Source organism: Microtus ochrogaster, linkage group LG10, assembly GCF_000317375.1.
Source record: "Microtus ochrogaster isolate Prairie Vole_2 linkage group LG10, MicOch1.0, whole genome shotgun sequence".
NCBI classification, from domain to species: Eukaryota; Metazoa; Chordata; class Mammalia; order Rodentia; family Cricetidae; genus Microtus; species Microtus ochrogaster.
The window spans coordinates 16,503,593-16,527,808 of record NC_022035.1 but is presented as its reverse complement, the minus strand read 5'-3'; the positions used below and the strand labels follow the sequence as shown (position 1 = coordinate 16,527,808).

At 39.2% G+C, this 24,216-nt stretch overlaps 1 protein-coding gene across 1 annotated transcript in view; it reads right to left on the bottom strand.

The window, feature by feature from the left end:
- The window catches only part of Cped1 (cadherin like and PC-esterase domain containing 1), a 285,451-nt gene that overhangs the window by 94,432 nt on the left and 166,803 nt on the right, over positions 1 to 24,216 (bottom strand). The window contains exon 15 of the mRNA XM_005363770.3: positions 22,727 to 22,895. Coding sequence (XP_005363827.1) covers positions 22,727 to 22,895 — 169 coding nt within the window. The remainder of the gene's footprint in view (positions 1 to 22,726; positions 22,896 to 24,216) is intronic.

The following is a 24,216-nucleotide window of genomic DNA, read 5'->3' as shown; positions in this document are numbered from 1 at the left end:
CACTGCCTCTTCATTCTTTTTAAAGCATTTTTAAAATAATCTGTTTTTATTTTATGTGCATAGGTGTTTTTTTCCTGCATGCATGTCTGTGGGAGGGTATTGGATTCCCTGGAACAGGTTCTACAGACAGTTGTGTCTTGTGGGTACTGGGAATTGAACCCAAGTCCTCTGGAAGAACAACCAGGTTCTTAACCAATGAGCCACCTCTCCAGCCCAGCCCCTGTTTCTTGATGCTTAAGTTTAGAAGGAATAAAAACCATGGAATTATTCTGAAAAAGGAACGAAAATAAATTTAATTCTTAAAATTTAAAGGTAAACAACCTTTGGATACTGACAGAGGCCATGCTGTCCTAAGATGCTTTACCTCCTAGCGTTTACAATTTGAATACATATGTCACCTTTTTACCAAACAGAGCAACGGCATTTCTCCTGATACAGCAGGATGGTAGGATGTGATTAAAGTTAGAGCACTGCAAAAGAATGAAATGAAACCATTCGAAATTGATCAATATGCCCAATAAGTAGGGGAATATGTTGTAATATTGCTTATATATAAAAATTCCCATAACTTACAAGAGGCTTTTGTGTAAAGTTTTATTTTGTTTTTTTTTTTTTTTTAAATAACAATCCAGCAAAATAGGTCTGGACATGTTCAATGTTGCTGACATGAAAAGTGATAGAGCTAGCACACAAGTCCAGGCCTTGTGATGACACATCCAGTCCATATATATGAGTGTGTATTTATATATTCATATATATGTCTTTCTATATATGTCTATATGTGTCTTTATATGTGTTTTATATTGTCTCTCTATGTGTCTATATATGTCTATTTTCATGTATATGTATTGAATAACATTTTGTAAAATATGGTCTTCTGAGGGAATGCAAAAGTAATTTCTGTAATAAAAAAAGAAACTATTTGCTCAATAAGGCCCAAATCGCAGAGCTTGTAAGTAAATTTTACTTACTCAAATTAGCCTTCTAAAGTGAGCAGCATCAGATGTACTGAACTTATTCAATAAGAGAGAAAGTGATTGTCAAAATACCCACAATCATTGCACTATTTCTAAAATCATTACTAGTTGTCAATAGTATGAAGTTTTAAAAAGCCACAGATATGAGAAATAATATTTTGGGTTGATGAAGAAACTGGAAATCTAGCAACTCAATGGAATATGAATTCTATAAATAGAAAACGGAATCAATAGAAATGATTTTCTATCACAAATTCTAGTTTTACAATCTTTTAATATCTTAAATACTGTGGGTTGATTTGTTGTTTTTCAGGACAGGGTTTCTCTGTGTAACAGTCCTAGTTGTTCTACAACTCATGCTGTAAACCACACTGGCTTCAAACTCTCAGAGATCCACTTGCCTCTACCTCCTGAGCGCTGGAATTAAGAGCTCATGCTACCACCACGCAGCTTAATATTGTTATCAAAATATTACCTGTGTTGTCTAGAGCTGAGTCACTGTTGACAGAGGTTTCTGTCCTGCCCAGTACCACAACATTTCAGTTCCAAATAAATACAGAAAGGTCTATATTAATTACAAACTGGTTGGCCTAGTACCTCAGGCTTCTTATTAACTAATTCTTACATCCCACATCTTAACCCATTATTCTTGTCTGTGTTAGCCACGTGGCTTGGTACCTTTCATCAGCAAGGCATTCTCATCTTGCTTCCTCTCTATCTGGGTGACGGCTGCAGAATGACTCTTTCCTCTTCCCTGAATTCTTTTGTTCCCATTGCCACACCTCCACTTCCTGCCTGGTTGCCCCACCTATACTTCTTGCCTGGCTACTAGCCAATCAACTTTTTATTAAAAACAATACAAGTGACAGGATAAAAGACCATTGTCCCACAGCAAGTCACCACTCACAGCTGTGAGAAAGTCTGGATACTTTCCTTAACTGCATGTCGCAATAGAAATATTCATATGTCTGAAGGAAAGACCAGATAAATATTTGCAGTTCTTGGAGCTGTGCCTCAGCTTAGAAAGAGTTCATATATTTAAATACATTTTAAAAAAATATAGGTAAAAGGTCAAAGTTTTTTTTAAAAAAAATGACATCTAGCAAATATTGAAAAGTTTCAACTTGCTTTTATTTAAGTTCACATGCAAAAGATGCAGCTTAGTTGGTAGTGAGGCTGCCTGGCCTGTCAAAAGCCTTAGGAGCAATCCCCAGCGTGGCATATTAGAAACTACACATGATAGTGCATGCCTGTAATCCTGGCACTTGGGTGATAGAGCAGAAGAACCAGAAGTTCTAGGCCAGCCCGGGCTAGATAAAACCCTGTTTCAGAGGCGGAGAAACCAAGCAATCATTGGGGGTGGGGAGATGGCTTCATTGATCGAGTGCTTGGTGGGCAAGAATGAAGATCTGAGTTTGATTGTGCGAGGAGTTTAACGAGAGGGATTTCCTTACTGAACTCAGACACAAGTTTCACAGACCTTATCTGGTGGAGTGCACTGAGGTGAAGCCCACATTTTCATTACCATTTGAAGATAAACATGCTACCATTAGTCACAAGGTACAGCCATCATAAAATCTTATTTTCTTGGTAGGGATCATTATTTTAAGGTATTATTGCACAAGAACCTAAAATAATTCATAACTAATATAAATGAGGGATCATGTCATATTCTTTATTTTCACATCATAATTTCAACCTAAACTTTGTAGCTCTCCTTGCTTTTTAAAAATCAGAATTTGTTTGAAGTGATTTTGGGATATTTCCCAAACATGAATACATCTCCACTGACTAGGTATATCTACAGTGCTTATTTAAGCCTTATTTAATACTTATTATGTTATGGGTACTATTTTAATTGCTTATGATTTACAAATTCAAATTTTTAAAACAAAATACAATGTGCAATTTCATAGTTTTTCCACAGATACAGAAATGAAGGCTCAAAAAACTTGCTAGCATTACATAGCTCTTAAGGACAAAGTCTGCTTTGAACTAGGAATCTTGTGCCAGAACTACTTCCAAGCTATTGTACCTGTCTCAATATGGCATTCTAAAAAATTTGCTGAAATAGATACAGGTTTCCAAAGGGCTATGGTCAAAAATAGTTAATTATAAAATGTGTGGCTCAGTAGAATCAATAAAAAATGAACTTCAGAACTGTTACATTGAAAGAAAGAAAGAAGCCAGGCCAAAAAAAATAAAAGAAAATTTTAAGTTTTTATTACATTTTACAGTGTGTGTGTGTGTGTGTGTGTGTGTGTGACAACTTTGTGGAGCCATTTTTTTGCTTCAGCCATGTTAGTTCTGGGGATCAAATTCAGGCTTAGTGGCAAACACACTCATGCTCTAAGCAAGTGGTTCTTAACAAGGGCATCCCGACTCCTTTGAAGTTGATTGAGTCTGATGTGGGAGTCCCCTTTTATGCTGTGAATATGTTTTATTATCAATAGTTAATAAAGAAGATGATTTGGCCTATGGCAGGGGAGAAAAGAGGTAGGTGGGAAAACTAAACTGAATGCAGGGAGAAAAAAGGCAGAGTCAGGCAGAAATTATGTACCTGCTGAAGGAGAAAGATGCTAGAATCTTACCAGTAGGCTACAGCCTAGTGTGGATACACAGATTAATAGAAATGGGTTAATTTAAAATGTAAGAGCTAGCTAGAAATACATGTAAGCTATCAGCTAAACAGTATTGTAATTAATATAGTTTCTGTGTAGTTATTCGGATCTGGGAGGCCAGGAAACAAAAGAGCACCCTTCTTCTACATGGGCCTTTCACAGGGGCCTCCTATTGGGTATTCTGCATATCTGATATTTACATTACTAATGCGTTTTTCTAATTTTTCTTTATCAATAAAAACTTGGAAGTATGATATCCGGGTAAGAAGCTGAATGAACAGAGAAGTGGCAGAGAAGCAACCAGTGACCTTCTACCTCTGTTGTTCCTCCATCCAAAAGGGCCAAGATCCTCTCTAAGTCCCAAACTTCTATGGCTAATTTTGGTCAGCTAGTAGCTGGTTCTGCACTGTGATTTAAAACAAACTTTACTCTCAGTCTCAAGAACATCAGAATGCAATCAATGTATCACACAACAAATTACGATTCAAACAGTACCAAAATTACAGTTATGAAGTAGCAACGAAAATAATTTTATGGGTGGTGGTAACCACAACATGAGGAACTGTATTAAAGGGTTGCAGCATTAGGAAAGTTGAGAACCACTGCTCTAAGCCATCTTGCTGGGCTTATAGCAGGAAATTTTAAATCAAGCAGACTTTAACCCACTGAACATGTGCGGAGTTTTTTTTTTGGTTTTGTTTTGTTTTTTCGGTTTTTCAGCGTAGGGTTTCTCTGTAGCTTTGGAGCCTGTCCTAGAACTAGCTCTTGTAGACCAGGCTGCCCTCAAACTCACAGAGATCCACCTGCTTCTGCCTCTTGATTAAAGGTGTGTGCCACCACTGCCCCACTGAACATGTGTTCTTAACACCATCGAAAGATCGTGGGACAGGATCTTGAGGATGGGCTGTGCCAAGGAGACTGGTAGCCACTGCATGGAAGATGCCTTGAATGGCCGAAAGCATTAATTGGAAAAAGTGAGAGGAGGATCTTGACCCTAGATATGAGACTGAGCAGGTCTCTGAGTTCACTGAGTTCTGCTGAGTTTGGTGTTCTGATGTCTCAGCAAGCGTCTTTGCTAGGATAGCACTGATAGGCAAGCAAGCCTCAATAACTGACTCAGTTTTCGTCCAGCTTACCAGTGGTCTCTGCTCGTGTGTGGCAGTGAAGGATGAGAAAGCACATGTAACTGTCGAGCCTCCTGGCAGTTTGTAACTACCTTCCAGGAAGAGACAACGGAAGCCAGAGGTGTCCCTGGGCTTGCGGGGTCCATTCTGTACCTTCAGGAAAGTACCTAGTACAAATCTAGCCACTCTAAATTGACAAGAAAAGGACATATTACAAACCTTAGAACTGCTTCCCTTATTTAAAATTGTTTAACAGATTCAGACATTGATATAATGAACCCCAGTCATTTCCACTCTGCCCCATTACCGTCTCACGTCTCTCTCCCTCTGGAACCCCTGCTTTTAGTCCCTTCCTACAGTTAGGTATTATTTTTTGTGTGCGTCGTTCTGAGTTTCATTGGAATTTCTTGTCCAGGCATGGGTGGAAGTCTATGTACTGAAGCAAGGACAGCATATCAGTGGCTATACTACTGAGTAAAATGGTGCAGCCTCTCCAAAGAATGGTAACAGAAGACAGTCCGTAATGGGTCCTTCCCACATGCATGATGAAATGCTAAGAAACCCAGTCCATGTGACAACCACAGCAGCAGTTGTACCGTGTCCAGGGGAAATTCACTACATGTGTCTTTATCCTTTTGTTTTGCATTCTTTCCGCGTCTCCTTCAGAGATGTTACCTGAGCCTTGGAGCGGGCAAGATCACTGTCCCGCTTAGGGCTGGGCACTCCATCATCTTATTCTCTGCAGTTTGGCCAAGCATTGCTTTCTGCATTAATCACTGCCTGCTGCTCTAGGACATTCCCCTGATTAAGGCTGAGTGTACCACTAATCCGTGGAGATAAATTCGAGCCTTGAGAAAGCCATTTGACAACATGACCCAGTCATGTAACAAAATAACAGCAGTAAATTCCAGGCTGGGACCTATGATCTCCTTAGCCATATGCTCACTGACCAAGTACACAGGAACAGGCCTGGATTCCTTCCTCTGGAGCAAGCCTCGGATCCAATCAGCAAGTGGCTGGTAACCTCTGTGACACTCCACCCATGACACCATTGTGCTATTAGGCAAAAGGACTAGCTACTCCATGCCTCTATTTGTGAAGAATTAGTGAGAATATTTTGATATCGCAAATGATAAAAACAGTAAAATTTTCTTGAGAAGAATGCAGTATAGATAGAGGAGTTATAAATCAAGAGTTAAAAAAAAAAAAAAAACATCCCAGGGTGGATCTCCAAGGATGAGACCTACCTTGGTAATTTTCAAACCTCCAGTAGCCAGGAAATCAATCATTGCAAGCCATGAGTCAACATATAAGATATAATTACTATGCTAATTCCTGGTGATGTTGGTGGCTTTCATTTTTTTATCAGTTCTAGCTAAGTAAATACATTTCTCTTTGTCAAAACTGGCAACGAATGAAAAGCAAATGATTCGTGCAAAGCCCCCAAAATAACCAGCCCTGCCTGGGTCTCTGGCACCGTCTCTCCCCTGCTAAGTCCGTCTGTGATCACAAAGGCTCCTTGGCCTGGCACGCTGCCCTCATTGCCAACTGGCCACATGCACAGCCTCTCACCCCCTTTCTGAGCCAGTGCACAAATATTAGATGAATTTCCTTTGAACTTTGGTCCCTCTTGGCTCTTAACATCGCCTTACTGCTCAGAAGAAACAGGTTGAGGGAGCCACAGAATCTCTTATTAATCATCTTTTCCTTTCTTCTTTTCTTCTCTGAGAAGCAAATATGGAAAGAATTTTTGTAGTTCTCTAAGGTATTTAATATACTTATGATTAAAGAAGTTGTCCTACTTCTTAGAGATTTAATTAGATTTTGCTACTGCAGTAGGAGAAATATTATCTGAACGAGTCATGAAAGCTATTTGTACAACAATAATACAATGGCTAACCATGAGGCACAGGCATTTTCTATGTGATGCTATATGAAGGAACCCATTTCTTCAGATTCCTTCACATGTAACTAGATCAGCCAATCTGTAACTCAGGACTCAATCTAATAAAATTATCTGTGTTCCATGCGAGAAGGAAGCATTCTAGAATGGTATATTCTTTTTAACACCATTATCCAGTTGGAACATTTTAAACCATAATGATAATAATTTCCAGCTGTCTCAAATCCTAAAAGTAAAGTGCCACCCCCCAAATATATTTTGTTTCTGAGACATGTGTAAACAATTATGACTATCTAAACCAGATTGGTATTGGTTTTCAAACTCCCTCCAAACTGGAGGGAGAAAAATGCCTCTAATGAGTATGTTGATAAATACATCTGATTTCAAAACTTGCTTTTTCAGACCCACAGAATAAAAAAAATTGCTTTTTATCGGGCATAATAAAAATGGTATAAACTCCAAATTTCACATTCAAAATGTTTACAGTTTATCCTTGTGATTTAGAAAACTCAGATCTTCCAAGAATTGGGGGGGGGGGGGGGGGAGGTTTACAAGTGGAAAGACACCCATCCATTTTCAATGAAATTCCAATTTGAGAGAAAACAAAGAGAAAGGAAAATTCCATTTGTTTCAATCTGTTTGTTTTTCCCCTTCAAAAAATAGAAACGCATAGATTCATCATGCCAAGAAGGAATATGAGAGAGCATACATGTATAAATCTTAAAATGCTTTATTTAAACATTTTTCTTTAGTGAGCCTATGTTTCATATTTTCTTTTGTAAAACCAGCAGCCTCACCCAAATTCTGTTTGCACTCATGTGAATTCCTTACCTGTTAACTCAGTGTGGTTCAAGATGGTAAGATAGTGGTAGATGCCTTGCTGAAGCACACATAGCTAACACTCTTTTGCTGTGTCTCCCCCACCCCTCCTGTCTGTACTCTATAACTGCCTCTAGTATACACACATATGTACTCAAAATGTTCTTAAGTTGAAGCCAAAGCCTTTGACTGATGTGGGAGTGTCATATATCAATCTGTTGATTTCATTGGTTAAGCAATAAAGAAACTGCTTGGCCCTCATAGGCTAAAACATAGGTGGGAGGAGTAAACAGAACAGAAGGCTGGGAGAAATAAAGCTGAGTGAAGAGTGGCCATGGTTCTCCCACTCCAGGCAGATGCAGGTTAAGATCATTCCTGGTAAGCCAGCTCGTGGGCTACACAGATTATTAGAAATGGGCTAGTCTAGGTGGCAAGAGTTAGCCGAGAAAAGGCTAGATATAATGGGCCAAGCGGTGTTTAAAAGAATATAGTTTCCATGTAATTATTTCAGGTAAAGCTAGCTGTGTTTCAGGGCATAAGCTAAAGCTAGCCATGTGGGCAGCCGGGTGCCGGGGATGCAGCCCCGTCGCTCATATTACAACATTTGACTACTCTTATCTACTACAACTTCTGGAATCAGATTTTCAAGTTCAATTATATGGATCAATTCAAATGCATTCTATTTTGTAGTTACTTTGGTGTAAGCCATCTGAATTAGTGGACATTTTCTTTTCTTTCCTAGCCTCAGGCTTTCTGCATACTCTTCAGATTAAAGACACCTACGAGGGCAGAGAAGACAACCACTGAGGGATGTTTCTCACTAAATGAGAATGCCTCCTCTCCTCCTCTTCCTTGGGGAAAGAAATGAGCTCAGTTTCTTCCTCCTGAAGTAATCACCTGTGAAATAGGTAGAAAACTTCAAGAGAGGGAAAACATTGCTGCCCCTTGGTGGATGCCTGCCTAGTGACAGGGCTTGAGGAATGCTCTGGAACTTAGAGAAAGGGAGAAGGAGCTTCCTGAGAAATGGCTAGAAATATCCCAGCTGAGGAAGTTATAAAGATCAGCCCTGAAGTTTTCAAGACTTAGAGATGTTATCTGTTCCAAGTCACAGAATACAGATTCAAAGTTCTAGAAAGCCATAAAAAATTTGGTTCTATGCACAGGTGTAGCTGGATTTTCTTATCAGACTTTTTTTTTTTTGACCACCAATCCCCAAATAATGACATGGAGACTTATTATTAATTATGAAAGCTTGGTCTTAAAGACTCATTCCCAGATAACTCTTATAACTTAGATTATCCCATTTATATTAATCTGCTTTCTTCCACATGGCTGTTATCTCTCCTCCATAATGTCTTATGTGTCTAGCTAACAAATCTGCCTCTCTTCTCCTCTGCCTGGGAGTCCTGCCTATTCTCTCCTGCCTAATTATTGGCTGTTGGATGATCGGCTCTTTATTAAACCAATCAGGTGCCTTAGGCAGGCAAGGTAAAACAACAACACACCTTCACTCCTTGTGGTAAAATACCCAGTAACACACAGGCTTTTCAGGGATGCCATGTGGGAGGAAGAGGAGAAACAGTCAAGATTCTGAGTAAAGATGGGCCAGACAAGGTGACTGAGACTTCAAAGTCTTAAGCAGCTTCCCCCCATATACATCAAGTGTAAATCATGAGCTAGACCAACAGTGATGAGCCTGGACAAGAGAGTGTTTCCCCTTGCCCCTATTTCCACTTTAGATAAAGGTGGATAAATTGGGAGAAAATACATGAAAACAGACTGGGGTGATTATTTTCAAACCTCTGGTGCTGATTTTTCCCCTGCTGGGCAAAAATTCACCCCAGACTTCACAGCTTAGAAATAACATTGCTTTACTAGTTCATTTTTTTTTTACCCAAGAAGCATAAGAATAATTTGATGAAGTTCACTCCTTAGGGCTTAAAAGTTGAGATCAAGATGTTGATCAGGCTGAATTTTGAGGTCCTAGAGAAGCATCCACTCCAAAGCTTATCCACATTGGTGATTGAATTCAGTTCCTTCGCTGTGGAACTGAGGTTCCTGTGTCATTACTGCTGTCAGCCAAGGCTACTTTACTCCCTGACCCTACATCTGGTCCACATCCTTGCCACAATGTCCCCTCCCCTGTCTCCTAAGCTGATAGAGAATATTCACAAACAGAATTCCTCTCATTATCTGTCTTTCCATCTTCCCCATCTCTGCACTCTGATCATGTAAGGTCCCTAATTTAAGGTAAGAAGAATTGGGGTTTTACTTCACTTTCCAGATTCCACACAGCACCCTGATTATGTAGGTTTGACTCTCTAATGGGAAAGGTATTCCCATCCTATTAAATATAATGTATGTTTCCACCCCCCATAAACTATGGAGCAACAACTCTAACCTGCCTAAGGAGGGATTTAGAGCCAACATAAGGTGAAAGTAGACCTATTTTAGTAAGTGTCAATCATTAAAGAATGATGGTATAGGACTTTGATAGCATTGAAAAAGCAAAGCCCATTAAAGAAAGGAGACAATTTGCTCTGTGGAACATTATAGTAGCACTAATTGGAGAAATAAAATTATATTTCTTCAATGGAAATTAGTATTAGAATAGCTCACATAGTGAAAAATCTAATATAATGAGTTCCTGAGTGCCAAAAAATATTATTCTTGCCACATCTTAATCACTTTAATACATATGATTACATACATACATACCTTGTGGGAGGGCACAGTCATCATAGCATCATACAAGGGTAGGCCAGGATGGAAGATCAACTCTGTCTGGTGTTGGCACTCATGATGTTAACTCTTATACAAAAGGCTGATCTTTAAGTGCTGTAGAGTTTTATTCATGGTGGCAAGTGAGGAAACATATTCAGTCACATACAAAATATTTAGCAAAGCTGTGAATGTCTTGATTATCAAATCATATTTTGCCCCAATAATTTTCCACTAACTGCTATGTAAAACATGTATGCATTAACTTATCTTCCTCTCAAGGTTTGCAGCTTCTTTATAAGTTGGAAGGCCTATAACAGGTATGACTAACTAGAATGAACTGCAAACACCAATCCATGCAAAGGTATATTCATAGGCATGAGAGAATTAGGTCAATTTTGAGGCAAGAGCGTGCAAGGACTGTTGCAAAAGCAGTGTCTGCCCTGTTGAGAGTGAAGTTGCCCACTGTGGGCAACTTTTGCCATTTTTGGAATGCTGGCTTAGTGGTGTCAGATCTGATCCTTCAAAAGAAACCAAAGATTTGGATTTTAATGGAAGATCTCTCCAGGATTATATGTTGGTAACTAAGCCTTAAAAAGGAACACTCCACATGGCAAACAAACAAAGGAATGAAATTCTAAGATCAGATTCAACCCAGAGGCCATTAGTTTGTGTCTTTTGATGTTATCCAGCTCACCCACATTAATAGTAAGAACCTAAATCTGTGTGTGTGGACAGGAGTGGTAGTTGAGAAGAGAGGTAATGGTCAGAATAATTTATACTAGCAGTGTTAAAAGTCCATTCTAAATTGGCTTTTAAGATGAAGGATTTACTAACTAGTCTAACTGGAAATGTTGGGAGCTGTTGCCATTCCAATGTGCTTAAATAGTATACCCATTTCTTTCCCAACTCACTTCTATGTTTTCCAGTTGTCTCTACCCTTCAAATCTTACAGGAAAGTCTTTGGGCAGATGTGTGTCCTTACATATCTGCACATGGCTGTGGTCATACAAGACTCCATGGCCTCCCATCACATTCCTAGATGTTCTTATATAATTTGTGTACTACTCATTATCTGTGATTGGATTTAGTCTTCGTTATTGTTTGTTTTAAGCCAATGAAGTCCAATGTTAGAAATGAGAAGTTAATCCCTCACAAACACTATGTATGATAAAAACCAACTACAAGAACAAAACAAAACAAACAACAAAAACAGAGGGTTGGTGATGAGTCCCTGTGGGTCACCTTTTCCAGTTAGACTGCTTTCAGTCTGAAAATACTCACTCACACACACACACACACACACACACACACACACACACACACACACACACACCTGCAGTCCCCTTTCTTTTAATTAGCTACATCCATTTCTCCTATTTAAGAAGCACACCTTCAACTCTCATTAGACCTATTACTTGAACCTCATTCCCCACTGCCTAAAGCCTTCTTCCATTATGCTTACTTTACTGGCCAACGTTCTTGAGCCCATGGAAGAAAAATCAATTCTTGCTCACTCAAGCAAAAGGACACACTCAGAGGATGTCTGATAACTCACAGGATTTGAGCTGTTGAGGGAAGGTGAAAGAACTTGGAAATAGACAGAATTAAAGAGAGTAAGAGGATTAACTATGTCTCCTCATGGAGCCACATACTCTAGATGCCACTGACGACAGTAACCCTGGACACACTCCCTTTGCCCCAGAGGCTGATGTTCCTGCCACTGCTGCTGGGCACAGAGCTGTGAATGAATTCTAATCTGCTTCTTCAAATAGTGTCACTGCTCCAAATTGAAAATAGGATAGGACGTTCAATTGGTCAAGATTAGGTCCCATGTCCTCGTACAACTTACTAGACAGAGGGAACAGAAATTTCTGACTTTATTGGACAGAATTCCTTCAGGCTAAGAATGTATTGAATAATGGATAATAATAACAAATGTCTTTAATTCTGCTATTACACCACACCACCCTAAAGAAGACAGCTACCACTCCAGCATAAACAAATTCATTCTCAACTGTAAGATCCCCAAATAAGAGTGACTTGGCCCCTCTTTTCCCTTAAAATGTAGAAAATATACAGTAATTGATCACTGTGGCAATATTAAAGAACTTGGGCATTGCATGTTTAATGAGACAAAACAACTTCTAGAATCTCATTCAAACTTTCAAAACTTTAAATACATAAAAAACTGGAAATATGTTCCTGGTTTCAAATTCTCTTCCTTTCACTGTTTGGATGTTTATAACTGCCAAAGATTCATAAAAACTCCTAATATCCCATTTAATTCTAAGGCCCAGTAAAACCCTATGAGCATATCCCTTTCATGGGGCCTATGCATTCCTGATCACCTGGGCTGAGGTTTAGAGGGACTGTATGCCACAAAGGATCAGAGATCGCATCTAGAACTGCCCACCCGGTTTCTCTCTAGCATCGTCTGGGGTTCAAAACTTCAATATCATCTAGACTTTTATGTGTTTCTGATTGCTTATGTACATCACAGATGTTCATGAATCCATCCCTCTAAAGCACAGGGCCACTGGAGCTAGGACTGCCCCTACTGTCATTGACTGCCTTCACATTCTTTCTTCATTGTCTGCTGTACAAGGAAGGGGGCCCGCTTGTTGGTTTCCAGCTGCCCAGCTAGCTTAGACCCAAAATAATCACACAGAAACTATATTAATTAAATCACTGCTTGGCCCATTAGCTCTAAATTCTTATTGGATAACTCTTACATTTGCATTTAACCCATTTCTAGTAATCTGTGTATTGCCATGAGGCTGTGGCTTATCAGCTAATGTTTCAGCACGTCTATTGGTGGCGGCTCCATTGTGTCTGTCTGACTCTGCCCTTCTTCCTCACAGCATTCTGTTTAGTTTTCCCCACCTAGCTAAGTTCTGCCCTGCTGTGGTCCAAAGCAGTTTCTTTATTTATTAATGGTAATCACAGCATACAGAGGGAAATCCCACAACAGTCTGCTTTTCTTTATGCTATGGATTCTCAAACTTGAACATGCATTGAAATCTTTGGAGACTTCTTGGAACTGATGAGTGACCCCCTCATGTTATACCTTGGGAGAAGTCCAATACTTTACATATTTATGAAGTTCCCAGGGTCTGCTTCTGCATGCATATATATGTATGTGTGTGTGATATATCAATCATGTTATATTATATATTAAAAATTATATACTATGCTATAATAACATTTTTTATATAATATATTGCATAACAATATATTATATAGTGTTGTAACATTATACGATGTGTGATGGTATAATATATAATATATTATACATATATATGATATATCATAATATATAGACATATAATATATCATGATATATATGCATAACAAATATATGCATATGATATGTGTATTTTATATATATATATATATATATATATATATACACACACACACACACACACACACACACACTTTTAGGTTCATGCAGCTCACATGCATTCTCTTCTGAAACAGTTCTGTGCTCCATTTAGCTGATGTTAGGAAAGGCTATTTCTTAGCCCCTGTCTGCATGTGAACAGTTTGGTTTTTAGTTACTATTCCCAGGCAAACACTTTTTTTTTTCCCGAAAACAGAAGAAACACCAGCTATAGCTAGGCTCTGCAGTATCCCTCAGAGACCTGAATGCCAACCAGACTTTCTCACAGCTTGACCTCACTGAGAAGTGACACAACCATTGGAAGATGGAACCTAACGAGAGGGTTTAGCTTATTTGATCCGTGCCATTGAAGGACCTGGTGGGACCCTAGTCTTTTTCTCTTCTTTGCCATCCCTTGGCTCTGTGTTAGGCAGTTTTTTTTCTATCACATGACCCAACCATGTAAGGCTGTCATTAAGTCCAAAGCAACAGGGCCAACCAACCACCAATTAAAACTTCTGAAGCTATGAAGCTCTGAGTCAAAAATAATACTTTTCATCTTAATAAGTTGATTACCCCAGGAGTTTGTTTTAGAAATGGAAAACAAACACAGTCTTTGTTGTGGTCTTTCCATCACTTGATTGTGAACCTTATATTGACTGGTTTGTATTCTTATAATACAATGTGTTCCTATTAATTATCTATCTCAACATTGTCCAGATATTCTAATGTGATCCTAAACAATGAACATATTCTTCTGGTTTTTGTTCTGAAGATTTAAAAAATTTCAAAGACTTTCATAACCAAAATGTCTCATTGCATAGTCAAATGACTGTTCCTATGACATAAATTACTAGTTGAGCTTTATTTGCTTTTGTCAAATACAATTTATATATATTAAAACTAAACAGGAACAAAAGAAAGAATGAAAAGGTCACCAAATTTCAAGTACAAGACCTGCCAGGCAATGTGTTAGATTTAAAATTATTGAAGTATTCAGTAGCAGGATTTCTTGACATTGTTTGTTTTGATGTTTATGTCTAGTTTTGAAAAAAAAGCTCTTTTAAGGAACAGCTACATTTTGGCAGCTCAGACTTTGAAAATTAAGAATGCATGGAACTGGAGAAATGAACCGGAGGTTAAACGTGCCGTTCTTGCAGAGAACCCAGGTTTTATTGCAGCACCCACATAGCAGCTCACAGTTGCCTGGAGACTCCAGGGATCCTGCACCCTCTCTGGCCTCTTCAGGCTTCTGAACACATACATACACTCAGCCACACAAATATATACATAATGGTTTCTGGAAAACCGAATTGTTAATAGTGAAAATAAAATAACCACTCATTAGTGAAGTAGATTTGTATTTGAGATCATTATATTGAATAAATATTTTCAAACAATCTTTGTTCCCTTATAGTATTTAGTCGTGAACGAATCGTGCAGTGTTTAGCAAGCATAGATCTTCTCTGTGTATCATTAAAAAGGCTTTCCTGAATGAATGTTGACACTTTAATTCCCCCGTCTTCATTCTGTCTCCAATCCTTGGAGATCTTTCCATGAGGTCACTCATGTGCCGTGTCAGTTTCCCAAGTGGACTAAAGTGGTTTCTAATATTTTCCTTCTTCCCCCGTTCGTTTTCCCTTCCTCTCCCAACTTCCTTCTATCCTTCCTTTCTTTCTCTTTGGTGTATGGGAGTTAGTTAAACTACTATATTTCATAGAAAGTCTTTTAAAATATTGTAAAACTAGTGAAGATGGCTTGCTTCACTTGATAGCATTCCTCTGCCCCTGAAGCTTCACCACCTCTGAAACTCAGATCTTTTTATTTCTTCACCAGGAGTTTAATTTTGAAATACAGTTTCAGGTCAAGAATCCCATGTGCAATATTACTTTTCCAGATTATTAAATTGCTCAAATGGTTATACTGTCTTTTCTACATTGCTAGAGAACAAGGTTCTGACAAGCAGAGGGCCACTGGGTAGAAAAGAAAACAAAGAGAGTGAGGCCAGGAGCAAGGCTTTAAACTTAGTGTTACCTCAAATGGGAAGGAGAGTGAAAAAGAAAAAGAGACGCATTAGTAGCACTTTAACAAGAAAATAAAGATGGACATGGTGGCCCACGCCTTTAATCTCAGCACTTGGGAGGCAGGCAGATTTCTAAGTTCTAGTCTGGTTTGGTCTATGTACTAAGTTCCATGCCAGGTAGGGCTACATAGTAAGATGCTGTTTCCAAAAAAAGAAAGACAGGCAGCAGGGGAAGGCAGGAGGGAGAGAAAAAGGAAGGAAGGAAGGAAGGAAGGAAGGAAGGAAGGAAGGAAGGAAGGAAGGAAGGAAGGAAGGAAGGAAGGAAGCCATCCTGATTCTGTTTTTCAGACCACAAGCCAAACTAGCCTAGGACCTGTAAGGTAGACTCTATTCTCAATTCTTGTCCAATCAACACACACCCATGGAAGGAAATGTCACAGTTAAATGCATGTGGAAATTTTCTTGGCATTTCCTAATTGAAACATTGGTCAAGCTTTCTTTGAACAAAAATTGTATGATTGTAGTCAATTGGGAAAAAAAAGATGTGTCAATATCTCTCACTAATGGCAATACCAATGGCCCTAATGATAGATGATAAGTTAGTGTGTTGTCAGAACACCGTCACCTACAGCACATACACCTTGTGTGAGACTATGCGAGGAAGCAATGGCTGCGAATCTCCTCACAGATGATTGTCTCTCCAGCAAGTTTTGCATTTCGTAGCATGTTGCTTTGAAAAACACAACAATAACATCATTGAAGGGCCATATGATTCCAAAATACTATGCTGTGACATAGCGTACTGACTAGTTTTGTGTGTCAACTTGACACAAGCTAGGGTCACCAGAGAAAGGAGTCTTAGGATCTCCTAGAGGAGATCCAGCTGCAAGGTATTGTCTCAATCAGTGATCAATGGTTGACTGGGAGGGCTCAGTTCGTTGTGGTGGTACCATCCCTGGGCTGGGGGTCTTGGGAATCTGTGAAAAAGTAGGCTAAGCAAGCCAGAGGAAACAAGCCCGTAAGGAGCTCCAGCTCCCCTAAGTGGACATTACATCAGCTCCTGCCTCCAGGATCCTGTCCCGTTTGAATTTCTGTGCTGACTTCCTTCAGTGATGAGCAGCAATGTGGGGGTGTAAGCCAAGTAACCCTTAATACAGCCCAAGTCATGAATAGTGAAATGCGTTCAGTCACCACAGTGCCCTCACGGTGAAGTGGTTGAACAGGGCTCACTCTCTCTTAGGCACAAAGCCTACGGCACACAATACTTTTCCCAGGCCATGACAATATTTGAACACCTGGAGTTGGTTGTACTAAGTTATGATGCCTGACAGGGTGCTAAATTAGTTTGAAAGCTGTGGCTTATATTTTGGCTCTGGTGGTGGGAAGAGCAGAGGGCATACATCACATACATACGGAGAAGTCAGAGGACAGCTTGTAGGAGGCTGTCGATGCTCTCCTTTCACCTTGTGATCCTGTGGCTCAAACTCAAGTCACCAGGCTTCACAGCAGCTGCTCTACTGCTCCGCCACATCACTGGCTTCTAATTGAATTTTCCACAAGGTAGTTTCAAAGCATGAAGGATTGGACAGTATGGAACCCCACTGGAAGTTCAGGAGAATGTATGGTAAACTCCACTTTTGCCACAGATGACAAAGAAAAACTGGACTAGGCTTCTAACCACATCTAAAGTCTTGGCTGTAAAGGGGGAAGGAGGATTTTATTTTTTAAAATTTACTCATCCCAGGGTTACATGTAAATAAAAGAGGATGGTAAGGCACTTGAATTAAGGCCTGCCACACAATGAAGTTCCACGGGCTCTGCATTAGTGTGTCTGCCATGGCCTCTTCCGCACTACTGACTTCCCTCCAGCACACAGTGTTTGAGAAGAGCACAGGGCGGAGCAGCGCTTAATAGTTGAGGGCATGCCACAGCAGCATGGATGCCACTATGGGAAAACTGGTAAATGGAAGTAGGTACCATAACCAAAGGATGATCACTCTGTAAACTAACTCTTTGCAAATAATTTTTGATAAACACACCCCTATTCTCTTATTACAAATGTTTGCTAAGACCTTAGACGAATATCTCTATGAACGACTCTATAGTAGTACTCTGTGCTTCTGGAAGGCTGCAAAAATAAATGAGAGAATTACAAAACATGTCTAAACCCTGAATTGGACTCATTTGCATAGATCCAAGAAGCATGGCATGGGAGTGGTTAATATTTCTTTTCTTTTTTTTTTTTTTTTTTCGAGACAGGGTTTCTCTGTGGCTTTGGAGCCTGCAGCAGAATATGCCAGTCAATGAAATGTCTAGCCAAATGCTGAATGGTTTGAAAAATATTATTTTCTCTTTCCTCAGCATTTTCCCCTTTGTGGATAATGATCCATTTTAAGATTAAAAATGGTTCTAGCCAATACACCCGTGGAACATGGTCGTCTAGGCTTCTGTTGTATGACCTTCCTTGTAGACCTTATTTATGGCTCTTTCCCAGCACAGTGCTTTGGGGGCAAAATGTATACCAGACTGTAGATCAATTACACAAATCAATTTCTGTAGAGTTATCATTATCCAAGTCAAAACTTTGATTTGGAAAGAGGTAGTAAGACAAATATTTTTCCATGTGTATTTCCATTTCCTTAGAAGATAAACATATTTTATTATTTCCTAAAAATGGTATTTTCCGGCCACAGGAACAGCTTATTTATTACTTTGTGAACTTTTTTTCTTAGCAGCAAAGTGTTACACGTCCATGGATAAACCTAAACGTGGTCACAATCTAAATGTGTCAGTCACGTGATGGATTTAGGTTTCATTAAGAATGTGTTTTCGGTAACGGAATAAACACTTGTGATTGGAGTAATTATATTAGACAGAAAAGATAGCTAGCTAGTGAGCAGAACTAGAAGTAATTAAATGTAAGCACGATGAGATACAATGAGTCTCCGTCGTATAACATTTAAGGAACCCCTGTAAGCCACTCACTCTCATTTAACATGGTGTTACACAGGGAAGAAAGCGCATGGTTTCAGTAGCTGGCTTTCCATTGGTGTTGGTTCTGCCCCATCAGAGACATTGGCAATGTCTGGAGACATACACTGTCACCACTTTCAGAAGGGGTCTATGAAAGTGTTCAGATAGTTTTCTTCCAAATCATCCAGGTCCAAATGTCAGTGATGCTGAGGTTGAGGTAGGTGGCCCCAATCTAATTATTTATATTAACTAAATAAAAGTCTTCCTACTTACCTACAATGACAAAAATCCCTTTGGGACAACTATATAAAATTTCTAATTGTCATAATCCCAGTTGTAATAAAGATATTAAGTAATTTCAAATAGTTTATTATGGGAAATTACATATTCAGTAATGCTTGGACATATAAAGACTATAAAATGGCTTATAATTTAAAAATCTTATCTTTCACCAAGGTACCATGGCAACTGGCTGTTTTTGTTTTTTTTTTTTGACAGAGTTTCTCTGTGTAGCTTTGGAACTTGTCTTAGTACTTGCTCTGTAAACCAGGTTGGTCTCGAACTCACAGAGATCCATCTACCTCTGCCTCTAAGTGTTGGAATTAAAGGCATGCACCACCACTTCATAGACTTTTAACTGACTGTTACACTTTATAAATCTGATTTCTCTTACCTACTAATCTTATGGTAAAACAACAAAGTGAATAGTTGGTTTCCAGAAGGAAAGGAGAAAGAAGAAGAGAAACGCAAATTCAATTATACTGCATTAGTTATTTGAGAGTGGGTTACTTTCTGTGTTTGCCATCAACTGAATGACTCCCCAAATTCTTGTGTAGTAGTATTGCGAGGTGGGACCTTTAAGATGTGATTACATCATGAAGACTGTGCCTTTGTCCTTATAAAACATTGGGGTCCCCTGTGGAAGGATTAGTGCCTTGTCAACTGGCTGAGGCCCTTGTCTTGTTCCTTATCCATGCCCCCCACACACACAATGTGGAACACAGCCTGTGTCCTTTTCACCTTCTACTACCAGAATATCCAGAGGAGGATCCAGAGGAGGGGGAATCCAGAGGAGGATCCAGAGGCTTTGACAATTTGAGTTCCAAAGACGATTTTTAACTTCTCTGCCTCCAGAACTGTGAGAAGTCAATTTCTATTCTTTGTAAATTACTAAATACAGGCATTTTGCTATAGCAACATGAGTGGACTAAGATGCTAATTTGAAATTGAATAATAAAGACCAAAAACCGAAATCTAGTTTAAAATGCAAGAAGTTGCAATTTCCCTTTTTACTGGAAAAATAAAGTAAGAATAAAATGTTTAACTTCTTCCCTTTTAGACTTGTATGCGTAAGTTTAGGCTTGTATGTGGACAGAAACTAAACAACCTATCTGATAATTTATAATGTGCTGTGGACTTTAATCCTTACACTATGACAGTAGAGAGGGGAAATGTTTGGAAGAGCCAACATTTTAGGCTTTGTGATATATATCTGCTTTGTTATTAGTTAAATTCGGAAATTCTTATGAACACAAGAATTGGCGGTTAGGAACTGAGCCGTCTCCCTGTGTCTGCATCTGAGCCTCTGTCTTATCAGCACGGAAGCCTGAAGACGACAGTGACACTAAGCATTAGTCCTCATTCTCAATTTTGCCGGAGTGTTTGGATTTCTTCACAAAGCGGTACCCCTGCGATTGCTTGTCAGGGCTGTTCAAATGAGGTTTAACTAAGAAGAGAAGTGTAGCTTAAATGTGGGTGACACCATTCCACAGCCAGGGAACAGCCCACCCCTTTCTGAATGGAGATGGAGGAGGAGTAAATGGGGGAGGGGAGGGGGACAAACTGTGGTTGGGATATATAATAAATAAATAAATTTAATAAATAAATTTAATAAAATGCAATAAACAAAATTAACATTTTTTTAAATGAGAACCATCTCTGACTTCTGAGTTTATAGGGACTGTGACCAGTGGCCTCATGCTTCTGCCACCACACCTTCCAGACCATGCCGGTGCACACTCAGACTGGGAGCCAAAGTGAACTTTCTCCTCTGAGTTGTTTCTGTCGCTTATAAGAGCAGTGAGAAAATGAACCAGCGTAGAGGGGTTCTGGGTAGAGTTGGAGGTGGAGCCTCTGAGAAGCAGCCTGGTCCTGTCCTCCTGCAGGGCCCACGGCAGTGCAGGCCTAGCTAAGCATTCACAGTAAGCTCCATTATTCACGCCACACTTTTCTGCTCACTGTTCGAAAGGCAAGGTTAAAAATACTATAAAACACTTTCCATGTTATAAAATATACCACTTACTGAAGGACCACACACAGACGTTCAACTAAGAATTCCTGGAAACGATTCATACATGACTGAAATATTTTCCTGCAATCATCTGTGAGATTCACCCCACAAGAATTTTCTAATATTCTTCTTCATGTTATTGTAATAAGCCTAATCTCTTCTTTATGGTAATGGCATGGTAATTAACCTGTTTCCCATCAGTACAGTATCAGATAAGTGAGATATGTCTTGGAAGATAACTATACAAACGTTCCTTCTGACATTGTTTTTCTTATTTCCTGAACTAAATTTGTCTGTAAATTTGTCCACCTATTTTATACATGTTTTCTATATTGCAAAGAGAGTAGACAGCAAATTATATAAGTTATGCTGCACAGTTTCATATATCTACACATCCATTGTTCATATATGTAACCATCACCCAGATTAAGATATATGACATTTCCTCAAAGCGTCCCCTCATGAATGGGGACTTGACAGCTTCCAGATAACTACTGTTCTGGTCTCTATAATTGTGTTACTTTTACCTGCTCTAAAATGTCTACTAATGAGACACAGTGTGCCTTAATATGTCTGGTTTCTCTTTAATGGAACAAACTGGGGTTAATAAAGAAAATATTGGAAGGGAAAAATATGACCAAAATATACTGTATGAAATAAAACTTAAATTAAAGAAATAAATTAAGAATAATAAAATAAAGGTTTTTAACATGTGAAAAAGTACAGGCACTAAGGGGGAAATATTGGAGGACAGTGCCATATGCATTAAAACAGATGTGGGCTTCCAAAGAGTTTCCCATTTATTTACAAAAAAAAATGGTTTTCATTAAGACATCTACTGATAACTTTCGATTTCTTGCTTTGCTTCCAAAACTCTTTAAAACAATGTAGAATGTTCTCTGATTTTGTGTTTGATTTGTATTTCCTTAGGAAAAAAAAATCTAAGGATTGAGTAACCTTATGAAATGGTAGAAAGCTCTTGGTAACAGACAGGTGATAAGTGCTGAGCGTTGATGGGCAAGGAAGGACTGTGGTGTCTGGCCACTAAATGGACATATAAACGAAGGTGGGGCTTACCATCCATAAAGACTCAGTAAGTCACATCCCTGTTGAATCCCCTCTATTGCAAAGCTCCTTGGGGCAAGACATCCTTTTGACATTGCATGAGTATATTTGTGATTATACTTTCAGAATGGATTAGGAAATATATGGTCAGAGTTGTCAGAATTCTAACTCCTACTTGTCTGGCATCATCTGTCCTGGGGGTACGCGTATGGAATGAGAAAATGTAGATGGTCATATATGTACTATACTCCAGGGAAAAGAAACCGGAAGAAAAAGCTGACGAAAAGACAAAGCCAGAGGGTAATAGAAACCCTCTTCCCAATTCAATAAGACTGCAAAATGGAGTGCATACTTCAATGGAGAAGCCACGGCCTTGTGAAGTGACTAAGGGCCGAGGAATAAATGAGGAATACATCTATGCGGAGCAAATGTCATCTGGGAGTTTTCCTCTATTTTTTATTTTTTTTACAATAAATTCCATTGGATCCAGTTTAACATTTCAAAATGAGATTCAGGGGCAAATGTAAGAAAAACAAGAAAATTTAAGTGGGCAATGCAAAACCAAAGCCATAGCTGCTGGTGCTCGACAATATTAAATAGTAACCGTGCTAAATCCCTGAGTCCAGCGATCACAGAGGGCAGCTACCATGCAGGGAAGAAACTCCATCAGGAGGAGCCTCAGATACCTGACCTGAGTTCAGACTGCTGCACAGATCACAGCTTAGAGAAGCACAATACTGTGTGTAGCAACTGCACTTGGCATTTCTCACTGGATTAACTAATCATTCCCGGTTCAACACCAGTGTCAATGCAAAATTTACTCACTTGTACAAAACCGCACGCTGTGAAGTCCTCAAAGAAGGGCAGACTTGGACGATCTTCTCTGTAAATGGTGAGTTTATACGTGGTTACCATGTCACCCTCTGCTGGAGATTCATCCACTACGAGCATGGAGATTCTGTTCATCCCTAATCCCAGAGGATAATTGGCAATGCTGAAGAAGACAGTGAGAGGAGGTAGAGAGGAGAGATGGAAGAGGATTAATATGGATGGGGACAATTACTCAGCCCCAAAAAACAGACTCAAACATCAGTATTTATTATTATTCCTATTATTTATCATTATCATTATTATTATCATTATGGTGATTGTTCCTGGCCTAAAACATATAAAAGCTGCATCATTTCATAAGAAATGTTAAATACGAAAAATCTCCCTTTCCTACTTCTTAGCTATACTAGGGATCATCTTTCAGGACAAGTTATATCCTTCATTAACTAGAGAGAAAGAAGCTAATATTACTAACCACCTTTCAGGGTCAGGAATTACTTCTAATACAATAGCTCTATACTAAACCATGTTGACCCTTGTAAATATGGAGAGTCTTTTTCGTTTTTTTGAGATGAGGTTTCTGTATATAGCCCTGGCGATCCTGAAATTCACTCTCTATACCAGTCTGGCCTCAAACTCTCTATACCATCTGCCTCTGCCTTTGCCTCTGCCTCTGCCTCTCAAGAAGCATGCCTTGAATTAAAGGCATGCACCAAAATGGCTCAGGAACATAGAGAATTTTAAAAGGAGCTGGTAATCAAATTGCCTCAAGTTACATGGTAGAGCCAGGGTAGAACCCAGGTCAGAGTAACATGAATCCTCTTTTCCTTTATCTATGTAAGTCTTCTTTCTTTTTTTTCTTTTTTTCCCTCTTTCTCTTTTCTCTCTTTCTTTTGACCGATATTCTCATGTATCCCAGGCTGGCTTCCAACTGAGTATTGAGCCCAAGGTTTCTTGTATGCTGGGAAGCTCTCTATTAATGGAGGGATGTCCTGAGCTCAAATCCTCCTTTATTTATACTAACCTCGACTGCTAGCAATGTCAACAAGCACTTTCCTTACCCTACAGCAGAGGTTCTCAACCTTCCTAATGCTGTGACCCTTAAATACAGTTCCTCATGTGTAGTCCTCAACCAGAAATTTATTTTCATTGCTACTTCACAACTGCAATTTTGCTACTCTTATAAACTGTATATATAAAAAAAAGTGTCTGTGTTTTCCAAAGGTCTTAAGTGACCCCTGTGAAAGTGTCATTCAACATCCAAAGGGGGTAGAGACCCACAGGTTGAGAACCTCTGCCCTAGTCATGGCCTTATATCTTCGTCTTTATGGACACTATATGTAACAAAGTTCAGGTTGTGTTCCAATTTTCAAGCAAAAGAGTTGGAGTCTTTCAAATACATGTATAGAAAATAACAACAGATAAAGAAGTAAGTCAAGAAATACACCCTGAAAGATGAGCAAGGTCAGCATACTGTGCCCACA